Below are 13112 nucleotides of genomic sequence, written 5' to 3'. Positions count from 1 at the left end.
TTCAATTGTTGCATTGCTTGTATGAGAATGAATAGTTAGAATTCTTAAAGTACCTTTTGTAGTTTCTGTTAATTTAGCAATGAATATTAAATCCTTTTCTCTAAAAATATATAAGGAAAATATCAAGTTTTGGCAAATAAATTCCTCTTAAATTATTATCGTTAACACTATCATCATCATCGTATAATCAAAACTATAAATGCAAACTTTCAATTCTGCTAGATCAATAAATTTGAAATTGCTTGAATTGGCAAATAATTCAAACAGTTGTAATTACAAAGTTCAAGAATTCCTAAAGAATTAGAATAGTTTACCCTTTTAAAAAGATTCACCATCTGTCTGATGTATATAATTTTATTTCTCTCGAATTTTTTTTGAGAGAATTAAAATACTTATATTATCATTATAATTTAAACTTTCTTCAGACATAATTTCTTCTGAGTCTGAGTTTGAGAGATCATTTATATTATTATGATAATTGAATTTTTAGATTTAATATTTTTAATATTATCGCAATCAAAAATTGATACGTTTTAATTTATGAATCATTTCTTCAGGACAGGATATAATATTAAATCTTTAAAATTAAAAGTATGATAAAGATTTCAATGCAGAATATTCGAAAATACACAAATTTTGGCATATTAAAATATTTAATTTTTAACGTTCTTTTCATACTAATTTATTATTCTTGAAGAATATGTAAACTAACCTTAAAAGTGGGTGTTTTTGTAATAATAAAAAATCATTTTTTATTATTTTTTCAATAATAAATAATGAGGAAAATTTTGATTTTTTTAATAAAACATTTTAGTTAAGAATTTCGATAATTTTTCTCCTGAATAAATACATTATTTATCACAGATTACTTTCCATTAGTAAATACTAGACATGAATATAAAGATTCTTCAGTTTATTTCTGAAAAATATTCCATGATTTGTTTAATAATAATACAATACATACTTTGAAAGTTACCTATTGTTTTCTTTTTTTATTTGAAGGTGAAAAAACAGAAACAAAGAAAAGCGACTTATTCATATTATGCGATTTAATTTACATTATGAATTATATATTTTCCTTTTATTTTCAGTTACTAGTTCCTCTGCCATGATAATCTTTAAGAATAATATGACTTCTTTATAATTGTTTTGCTTTTTATTCTATTTTCGCAAAAATTTAATTTATCTTCCTTTAAAAATCACCTATATAAATGATAAATTAGAAAAAAAATGCCCATCAGTAAATGGATAGTAATTATTTAATGAATATTATAAATTAATATATAGATATTATGTCATTTTGTGTAAATTCTTATTCAAATTAGATATGAAACTTGAAGAATTAAATTCTGTAAAAGAAAAGCTTTTGAATGATTAAAATACTAAAATATAAATAGATTAGGAATGAAATATTACATAATTAAAATTCAGTAATAATCGTTGCATTTTTATAATTGTTAGTTTAATAAGTATAGCTTAAAAACTTTTAATTAATTAATTCTTTTTTTTGTTTTTTTTTGTTGGGAAAAAGTTAGAAAAGCTAAAATATCGAAACCAAATTAGTAACTTTCTTTTATTTTAACTTTAAGATTTATGTTTTACTTACTTATTATCATTTTAGAATTGAATTAGTTTCCTATAATTTTAGAAAAGAATACAAGCATTAAAATTTTATACTTTTGAATTTTTAGATATTATGGCATACACAAATTATGTTTAAGCATAAAAGAAAAGCATATAAAAATGATTGTCCGGAGCGAAGCGAAGGACCATATATGTCTACGCATTATGAAAAATGATTGATCACGTGAGTTTCTCTGTCCTTCACGTGACATCATCCAATGCAAATCTGGAGTTTTATCTTTTTTTTTCGCTCCGGACTTACAACGGCTTCCGTTTCCTAGTTATATGGAATATATAATAAAATTATAACAATTTATTTATTTTATATTTAAAGTGTATTTACTAACTTGTAAATTTTAGAAAAAATAAACACTGTAAATAAAATAATTTAATGTTTTAATTTAATAATTAAAAAATTACTATAAATTATTGATTTTTTCCTGAAGGTTACTTAAATTATTTTTGGCTAACTCATTTCCTTGTTTGGCAGATTTTTCAAACCAATATATTGCTTTATCTATATCTTTAGCAATTCCATCTCCTTCTTCATACATTAAAGCAAGATTATTTTGTGCTAAATCTTGTCCTAAATTTGCAGCATTTTGATATAATTCAAATGCTTTATATTTATCAATTTTAGTTCCAATACCTAAATCATAACAATATCCTAACATCATTATTCCATTTAAATATCCTCCTTCAGCCGATTGCTTAAACAATTTAAAAGCTTTATTATTATCTTTTTTCATATCAGTTCCATCTTCATATATGATACCAAGATTATACATTGCCATTAAGTTTCCATTCTTTGCAGCTTTTTTATTCCAATAAATTGACTTTATTAAATCTTTTTCAACACCTATTCCATTTGAATAACAATAACCAATGCTTACTTGTCCAGGCGTAAAATTTTTATCAACTACTTTTTTATAATATTCAATAGCTAATTTACCATTTTTTATAGTTCCATAACCATATAAATAAAATTCACCAACAAAATATTGTGCTAATATATGATTTTTTTCTGAAGAGTTAATAAACAAATTAAATGCTTTCTCATCATTTTTATTTGTTTCAATTCCATGATAATTAAAAAATCCAAGTAAAAAAATAGAATTTAAACTATTTTGATTATTTAATAACCAATTATAAAATTCTTGTGAATTTATATTATGATCATTAAAATATTCAATAACTTGCTGTTTCACTAAATATTTAGATCCTTCGTTTAATAATTTAAAAATAAAATTATTTATTTCATCAACTATCTCTATTTCAGTTGAAGGATTTTCTTGTATACTTGATATTGCTATAGGATCAATTTCTTTTATACTAATTTTATCAAAATTTTGAATAAGTTGAGATAAATCTCCTTGAAATTCTGAATTATTAATACTTAAAGAGGTGTCATTAAATTCTCGTTTATTTGTATACTCGGTATCTTGCATTTTGATATTATTGAGCGTTATCAAACGTATTGAATAATGATAAGTTAATAATAAAGTTAAGAAAAAAATGAAAAGTAAAAATTTATTTAAAGTTTTATTGTGTATTCCTATTTTATATTTTTTTTTTCTCCGACAATAGTCGTACAAGCGTACAGCGTGATTTAGTATCACCAAACAATCAGTCGATGATCACCTTGGTACCGCAGTACGCAGTAATTTTTATTATATAATGACGCCATAAAAAAAAATATAACATTATTAAATGTCGTACCGTAAAAAGAATATAATAAAAATATTAAGTCACATAATTATTTACAGAGTGTTATTAAGATATATATAACTCTCTTCTTAATAAAGATCAAATTTTTTTATTCGGTATAGTGTTGACGTTATTTGAATAAAATTGAATAAATGATTCTTTCCATAACATATTGGAGTTTTATTAGTATAATTTGATTTAATATAAGTGTTAGTATTTTTTTGAAAAAAATTCCGAAGTTTTCATTTCTTTCCATAAATTAAAAAAACTTTCTAGTTCTAAATTAAATAAAAATTAATTCAAAAGGGGGATGACGATTTTATAACCAACAAATACAAAATTATTTTGGTTAAAATATCATGTGGCATGAATAATAAATTTTTTTGCGTTATGAACAAGATTTTCATTAAAATTATTAAAATTTCAAAGATGTCGACCCTAACCACACCGGTAAAATTTCAATATTTGAAAATGTTATTTTAATTGTGAAAATATAATACGATTGACGATGATTATGGAAATTATGGAGATATATTTCATAATAACTATGTTGTATCAATTGTATATTTTGTATTATTTGTTGCCACTTCAATTGTTACATTGTGGTTTCTATTTATTTAGCAATGAATATTAAATTATTTTCTCTAAAATATATAAAGGAAAATATCAAGTATTGGCAAATAAATTCCTCTTAAATTATTATCATTAGCAAACTTTCAATTTTGTTAAATTAATAAATTTGAAATTGCTTGAATTGGCAAATAATTAAAGTAATTGCGATTACAAAGTTCAAGAATTTCTAAATTATAAAAGTTTCTTCTTAAAAGATTCACCATCTGTCTGATGTATATAATTTTATTCTCTCGAATTTTTTGAAAGATTAAAATACTTATATTATCATTATAACAAGTTCGCAAATTACATATTGTTTTGAAAAAATACAATTTTGTGTTGATTTAATTATTTTGTATATTTTGTGATAGTAATTTTATTAGCGATTCAAATGACCGAATATAATACATCATTTTAATACGCTTAATTTAAAAAATTATTCTTTTTTTTAAAAAAAAAATCTTCGAGATTTGACTGTCAGGATTTTCTGACACGATATCTGACGTCAGTTATTATATGATAACAGATATATCATATAGCACGAGTAAAATCAAGATTTCTCATATTTTAAATCAAAATTTGTAAAATAATAATAATAATAACAATTATAGCGAATCTATATTTGTTATCTACCTCACTCATTAGTCTTGCCTAAAAAAGGACTTTTCGTCCGAATAAGGGAAAGATGAAGGATTTAACTATTTAACTGATCAAATTAAGCGACAGAATGACAAATATGGTAACTCAATAAAAGGGCGGATAAAATTGAAACTGAATATGGTAACATTATAGTGTAATCAGAAATGGAGGCTAAACTATTGAAGTAAAAAGATAATGAATTTTTCAAAGTTTTTTTTTTTTTGTAGCAAAATTATGCCATTATCCTAAGAAAATAAAATATAGGTTTGGATTTGACAAATAATTCATGTTGAAAGTACGAAAATTGCAACAGATTCGAACGAAAAAGTATTGCAAGTCATTTGGGACTTTAGCAATATTAGATTTTCACGGGTTTGGACTTATTATTTCGAAAAAATCAACAATTTGATTAATTTTATCAAATTACACTTGTTAAATATACGGACGTATGTTCATGAAATAATTTTATACAGTAATTTATTAATATTATTTAAATTACAAACTAAGAATTTTGAAAGATGTCTAATCTTACGTACTCTAGTCTTAGTGTTTAAATAATATTTAATATAAACTTTAAAAATCATAATAATAAATAATAAGTATGATAATAGTATAATATATAATATTTATAAATTCATCTCATCATCCGCTATATTTAAATATCTAGGAGCAAAAATAATTTTAGTAATTTAAGGACTATTTAAAAAATTTAATATTTACAAAAAAAAATTCTTACCATCAGGAAGTTCAAATGTATCTTGTTCTTCTGAATGAAAATTTGGATTATTATATACATCATCTTCATCTGTAAAAATATATTATAATTAACACAATAATATAAAATCAATTACTATTATTATGAAATAAATTACATACAATTAACATTATGATGATGTTTATTTATTTGTTGTTGCATCATTTCTCTTTTATCTTCATTTTGAACATCTAAAAATTTAGTGAACGTACTAAAATAATTAATAATCATTTTACTTGCCATTTTTTAAAATCTTTTTAAATATTTTGAATAATTTTTTACTATTAACTAAATGATTCGTAAATTAATATTTATTTATGAAAAATATCAAATCACCTTTAAATATAGTGCTTATTTTTGATGTACTATTTTCTTGATTATTCGATTTACCAATATCATTAACTAAAAAAAAAGTTTATATTGATGAAATATTTTTATTTTAAAGTATAAAATAATACAAATCCAATAATACTTACTATTGTCAGGAATGTAAAAGTTAAATGATTTACTATAAAATTCTATAAATTTTATTAATTATTTAATAATTTATAAAAGGTAAATGAATTTAAAAATAATTCATACCCTCTAATTCCCCTATCGATTTAATAAATAAAAAGATATCATTAATTATATTTAGCGTGATATTAGTACTTTTTTAAAATATTTAATACAAGGTTCATAATATAATACCTTCTGTTACATTTCTTGGTTCAGGAAGATTTTCAAAATGATGAAGTCTACTTGTAGATAATATGTTACTGCTAGTATGATGTTCTATTTCGAAACTATTATTTTCTTCTGGTTGAGTTAATAGTTCATCTAATTCTTTTTGATAAAATAAATTAATTTCATTTATTTTTTTCCGAAGTGTATTAATATCAGGTCTGTTTGATGGATCAGCATCCCAACATTGTTTCATTAAATTTTTATATTCTGAAGGAGTTCCCGGTTCAATTTTTGGTCTTATACCATTAACAATATTCATTGCAAGATCATAATCATTATCATAATTAATAAATGGTGGTTGTCCAGATGAAATTTCCCACATAAGCATTGCGATACTATAAATATCAGATTTAAAAGTCTGTTCTTTTCCAATAATAGCCTCAGGTGCTACATAAGGAAGATTTCCATATATACTTTTTAATGGTTTATCTGCAGGTCCATAAAATCCAAGATCACTAATATAAAATCTAGTTTTAAATAATATATTTCCAGAATGCAAATCTCTATGAATTGCATTTTCTTTATGAATTATTCTAACTGATTTAATTACATTAACAGCAATTTGAATTCTTTCTTTCCATGTAAGTTGTCTATGATTTTGTTGTAAATATTTTCTTAAATTTGTATCCATTTCATTCATTACAAGCATATAATTTCCATTTGATGGATCTTGTGTTAAACCATAACATTGAACAATATTTGGGTATTTAGTGCTCAGGGTTAAATGGGATTTAGCCTATCAAAAAATTCATTAATACCTTATTAGAATATTGTCAAAATGTTAAATAATAGTTTAAATTACAAACCTCTTCAAGCCAACTTTGGCTTGCATTATTAACATTTTCTAATTTTTGAGCACTACACATCGATTTCCAAATCTTTTTAGTTGCTTTTCTTTAGAATCCCATTCAATAAAATACCCATCCATCCAGATTGCTGTATAAATTTCTGAAAATCCACCTTTTGTTAAATATTTAATATTTTTTAAATTATTATACGGAATCCATTCCATTATCTTATTTGGTTTTAATGTTTCCATTTGACATTCTTTTATTAAATTATCAATATTGACATTTCCAGATGTCCAATTTGAAAATTTTGTTTTTAAATAATTTCGAATACAAAGTTCACAGTATAATGTAGCTAAACATTCTTGATTACAATTATCACAAATTCTTTTTGATCCATCATTATTCATAATTTTATAAGAATCATAAACTTTAGTGTATATTAATTTTGCTTCATATTTTTCATTTTCTGTAAGTGAATTATCATCAAGAAGTGTTTGTCGCACAAATTCAAATTGTTTGTGTATATTATTACAAATATTATAATCCATTAATGCAATTGCTCTAATAATTGCAGCGTTAACTGATTGATTTTCATCATAAGACATAATGAAATATATACTGTATAAAGGTTTAATTTCTTTAAAATAAATTTTTCTGTTATGGATTTTGAAACAAAAAAAAAAAAGAATAGAAAGGCTGAGCTGGAATTATGACTCCGAAATTCTATTTATTGAGTTCACCAAGCGTAACCCAAAAAATGTTACATAAAACAACAATGTACCACCTCAATTTATGATATGTGATATGCATGAAAAAAAAAAGATTATTTTTTTTACGTTAAAAAAAAAAATTTCATTTATAGGTTCTGTAAACAGTTGTTCTATTATATAATTTTATGATAAAATGCAAAAAAATGAATTTTCCTAACTATCACCGGGGTGATGATCAACGGTGACTGAAATTATGACAATCGACCAGCATTAAAAAAATATAGTGCCGGTAAAAATTGATAATTCTGGCCAACGGTGATGATCACCCCCGGTGATTTGAAGTAAAAACTATATATATATATATGTATATATTATCAACCTATCCTTAGTCCATTTAAAGACTTTAAAATCAGATTTTGGTGCCTTTATTAATTAATTGAAACGAATCACATCATAAATAACAATAACTAAATAAAAATAATTAAGGAAATATTAACAAATATTATTATAAAAGATATTTCGTCTTAAACATTATTAAATGAGAAAATCTTGTCTTGTTATCCATCATAAAAAAAAAAATAATTCATGACCGATATAACAACCATTTTTATTTTTAATTTTAATTCATTTACAATTTATAACTGATTTTAAAGGTACATAATTGGTCATTATTTTAAAAATTTGTTAACGCTGTAATATAAAAACTTAATTAAATATATACAATAAATAAATATACATTACTGTTAATTGCAGCGTAAAAAAACTTTTTAGTTATACTAATCAACTTGCCATTTTATTAATTTATATCCCAGTCTTATTCTGCTTTCTTATTGGTCTATTCTGCATACGTGACTTTAGTCATTATTTTCGAAGTTAAACGTAGCGTCGTAGCGGGTAACTTATAATATAGCCATTTAGTGATAAACCATAAGCTTTTATTTGGTTTTATTAAAAAAAATAATCCTCAATAAGAATTTCGTATTATGAAGAAAAATAAGGGATTAAAAAATAATGTACCGTATTCTCCATTTTATTGAAAATTTTCATATATGTTCTTCTTTTCTCTAAATTAAATAAAGAATTATGGACAGATTTTCTATAAACTTCAACTTTTTAATTTGAATTAAACTTTTGTTCCTTAGAAGTATTTCCTTACAATAAGCCATGAATGTTGAAAAAGCAATATATAATATACCAGTAAAATCCTTTACTATATATGAATTATTTACTATATAATTGCATTAAAAACTATTTTGAATTTGAATTTTAATTCTTGAATTAAATTAAATGATTCTACAAATGATAATTAAGTAATAAACTAGCGATGAAACAGTTAGAAGGTCCGGTGCGTCTCAATTCTAGTTTTTCAGGAAAAAAAAAAGAAATTTATTTTTGGTAGTGTTAAATTTAATTATTTCACATTAATTAATGATTATAATAATAGTATGTCGAAGGTATTATTTTCCGCTTAAAAAAGGTAGCTTAAGAGTGTCCACATCTTGTCGTTATCTCAAAGCTTGCTTATTCTAGGCAATACGCCTCTCCAGACCGTCTTGAGTCCAGGAACACCACAAAGAAGAGAGAAAAAAACGCGTAAGAAATGTCCAAAAAATAAAATAAAAATTTTTGGCTATACTAAAATAAAACCGCTATGGGTTTCATTGCTGTCAAGACTTTGCTTGAAGTATGTAAAAATAAAATAAAAGTGTATAAACAATAAGCGAAAAAATAAAAAAATAAAAAATAAAAAATTATTTTTTTTCAAAAAATATGGTCCAGACGTTTAGCGGAAAGAGTTCGTAAAGTTTTTAACAAAAAAAATTTTTTACAAAAGAGAAAAAAAAAATTAAAAAGGAAACCCATTTCCTTTTTCATTTTATAAATTTTTATTTGATTTTTACGAAAAAAAATTTTTACAAAGGAAAAAAAAATAAATTAAAAAGGAAACCCATTTCCTTTTTTCATTTTTATAAATTTTTTTCATGAAAAAAAAATATATAAATTTTTTTTATTTTTTTTTTCAACAAAAAAAAAAGTTTTTTACGAAAAGAGAATAAATTAAAGCAAAAATAGAAAATTATTTCCTTTTTCAATCAAAAAAAATCTAAAAAACGTTAGCTTTGCTATTTTTTTTTTTTTAAGGTTCAACTCATAAATTTATTTTTAAAATAAAGATACAAAACGCGAGTTACAAAAATAAAGCTCTAACTAAGGGGGGATAAGAATTAATTGCTCTACTATACTAACATATATATAAAATTATTTGGACTTATCGTTATGGTTAGAAATCTAATCCATAAAAATGCACTAACTAATCCATAAAAACGCACAATTTTTCATTTTAAGATATGATTGTCAATGATCTAATGCATTCCGGGATATGATCATCATTTTGACACAAAAAATTGTAATACAGTATTTTAAAGAGTACAACAGATTACCAAACAGAAAAAAGTTATTGCCTGTTTTTTACTCTACAATAATTAGTTTGTACTAGAGATAGATTACTTAATGAATTATTTGGTTACATAATGTTTATAATATAACTTTATAAATAGAATTTCAGAGACCATTCCAAAAATATTTTTTTTTCTGCTTTTTTGCTTCAAGCTTATTTTAAAAAATTTTACAGTATATTTATTTCATTATGTCTGTTATTAGAGAAAATTTAATTAATGCTGCAATTGATAGAGCATATGCACTAATAGATTATAATATTTACAATAATTTACATGAATTAAATAAATTTCAAAAACAAGTAATTCTTGCCGATGAATCACTTACAAAAGATGAAAAATCTGAAGCAATAAGAAAATTGACTAAAATTTATGACAGTAATAAAATTGTTTTTAATGAAGGAATAAGAAGAGTTTGTGAAAATTGTAACCAAAAATGTTTAGCTACATTATATTGTGAATTTTGTGTTCGAAATTATTTAAAAGCAAAATTTTCAAATTGGACATCTGGAAATGATTACATTGATAATTTAATACAAGAATGTCAAATGAAAGCAATTGAACCAGATAGTATAGTTGAATGGATTCCATATAGTAATTTAAAAAATATTAATTATTTAACAAAAGGTGGATGCTCTGAAATATATACAGCCGAGTGGATTCATGGAAGATATGATGAATGGGATTCTAAAGAACAACAATTAAAAAGATTTGGGGAACAAGATGTGGTACTTAAAAGATTAGAAAATTTTGAAAGTGCAAATAAACGTTGGTTTGAAGAGGTTTGTAATCTAATAATGTTACAATTATTTATTTAAAAGCTTTTATAACATTTCTTTATTTTATAGGCTACTTCACATTTAAATATAAGTAATAAATGGTCAGATTCGATTGTTCAATGTTATGGTTTGACACAAGATCTATTAAATGGAGATTATATGCTTGTAATGGATAAATTTGATACAGATTTAAGAAAATATTTACAACAAAATCATAATCAATTTACATGGAAAGAAAGAATTCAAATTGCTGTTAATATAATTGATGCACTTTATAAAATTCATCATTATGAAAATGCAATTCATAGAGATTTGCATTCTGGAAATATACTTTTTGCTCAAAGAAGTCAAAAATTTGATATTAGTGATCTTGGATTTTGTGGACCTGCAGATAAACCATTAAAAAGTATATATGGAAATCTTCCTTACATTGCACCAGAAGTTATTGCAGGAAAAGAAACTACTTTTAAATCTGATATTTATAGTATTGCAATGCTTATGTGGGAGATTTCATCTGGCCAACCACCATTTATTAATTATGAACATGATTATTATCTTGCAATGAATATAATTAAAGGTATAAGACCAAAAATTGTACCAGGAACTCCTATAGAATATAAAAGTTTAATGATACAATGCTGGGATGCTAATCCATTAAACAGACCAGACATTGTTACAAGTTGGAAAAAAATAAGAGAACTTAATTTATATTACCAAAATTCTAACTCAAATGAATCAACTAAATTAGAAGAAAATGATAATAGATCGGAAATGAATAGCTTAGAAAATTATATTAGCAGTAGCAGATTATTTACAAGTAAAGTTCATCAATTTGAAAATCTTTCTGAACCAAGAAATGCAACAGAAGGTATTTATTTTAGTATTAAATATTATAAAAAAGTTCAATAACTAATATAATATTTTCATTTTTTAACATATAGAAGAGCAACAGGGTATAAATTAAGCAATTATTTTACAATTTTTATTTATTAATAATTAATGATAGATTGTCTCCTTTTATTAGCATTTCACAGTAACAAATCATATGACTTTCATATCCCTAATAATAGTAAGTATTTGATTTTTTGTAACATTAATATTATAAATCTAATAATTCTAAAATATTTTTTGATTGTTTTCTTTTTTTTAGTTGATGATTTTGATAAATTAAATATTCGGAAGAACAGTTCATCAAAAATAAGTAGCTTTTTCAAAGGTAATTTTATTATTTTTTATTGGAATTAATCAAATAAATCAATAATAATATATGGCTAAATTTTTTTAGTTAATAGTAAAAAATTATTAAAAATATTCAAGAGAAATTCAAAAAATGGTAAGTAAATTAATAAATTAACGTATTAACTTAATCACTTAATATTAAATGTAATTTTGTTTAATTTTAGATGTTCAAGAAATAATGCAAGAACAAATAAAGAAATATCACGTTAATATTGATGGTACATAAATAATTATCTTTTTGTAATAATGATAATTAATTAATTTTATACTTCCGAATTTCTTATTTATAGATGATGATGAAATATATAATAATCCAAATTTTCATTCTGAAGAACAACATGAATTTGAACTTCCCGAGAGTAAGTATTTTAAAAGATTAAGTTTGTTTAGTCAAAAATTTCTTTAATTACTAAATTCGATTTTTTATTTAAAATAATTTAACGTATTTAGATATGGATGAAAACTAACTGACATTAGTATTACACTATTACATTTAAACACTAAGTCTAGAGTAGTAAGATTAAAGATTCTTAGTTTGTAATTTAAATAATTTTTTTTTTCTTTCATATAACTTACTGTATTAATAAATTACTTTATAAAATTATTAAAATCATATACTATTGATTTATAGAAGTTACGAAAATTAATGAAATATTTATTTTTGATAATTGTCACAATAAAATTTCAAGTTTGTATAGTTTACACCTTACATTATTATTTACAAGCGATGACAAATTATTGTCAAACTTTAGCAATTATTTCAATTGCTTGTATTTTTTTTATTTATTTTTGTAAATTTAATAATCAGTGAATTCTTGAATGGATAAATTTACCACTAGTAATTGAAGAGTTTATTATAAAATTGATATAATCATATCTAAAAAAAAAATTTTGATAATTTTAATATCATAGTCATACTTTGAAGATAATTAGACAGCTTCCTTTTTTAAATCTATAATACGAACAAAGTTTTATAGATTCGTAATACATTATACTTAGAATCTATAAATTCGTCTATTTTCTCGCTGATTCTATTTTGTCTTTGTAATGATATTTTCTTTTCACAACCAACTTGT

At 22.8% G+C, this 13112-nt stretch overlaps 2 protein-coding genes across 2 annotated transcripts; one reads left to right on the top strand and one right to left on the bottom strand.

Annotated features, from left to right (window-relative positions):
• Positions 1–2042: 2042 nt before the first annotated feature.
• On the bottom strand, positions 2043–3071 carry OCT59_024277 (uncharacterized protein; the record flags this gene model as incomplete). Its single annotated transcript, XM_066135317.1, has 1 exon — positions 2043–3071. The coding sequence occupies one exon, from the start codon at positions 3069–3071 to the stop codon at positions 2043–2045; it is 1029 nt and encodes a 342-aa protein (XP_065991352.1).
• An 8725-nt stretch (positions 3072–11796) lies between these two features.
• Positions 11797–12503, top strand: OCT59_024276 (uncharacterized protein; the record flags this gene model as incomplete). The annotated part of the gene is made up of 6 exons (XM_025315742.2): positions 11797–11866; positions 11948–12013; positions 12083–12130; positions 12201–12254; positions 12327–12395; positions 12487–12503. The coding sequence occupies 6 exons, from the start codon at positions 11797–11799 to the stop codon at positions 12501–12503; spliced, it is 324 nt and encodes a 107-aa protein (XP_025182148.2).
• Positions 12504–13112: the final 609 nt, after the last annotated feature.

The sequence above is a fragment of the Rhizophagus irregularis genome, chromosome 4, assembly GCF_026210795.1.
Source record: "Rhizophagus irregularis chromosome 4, complete sequence".
NCBI classification, from domain to species: Eukaryota; Fungi; Glomeromycota; class Glomeromycetes; order Glomerales; family Glomeraceae; genus Rhizophagus; species Rhizophagus irregularis.
This window is presented reverse-complemented; position numbering and strand designations above follow the sequence as displayed.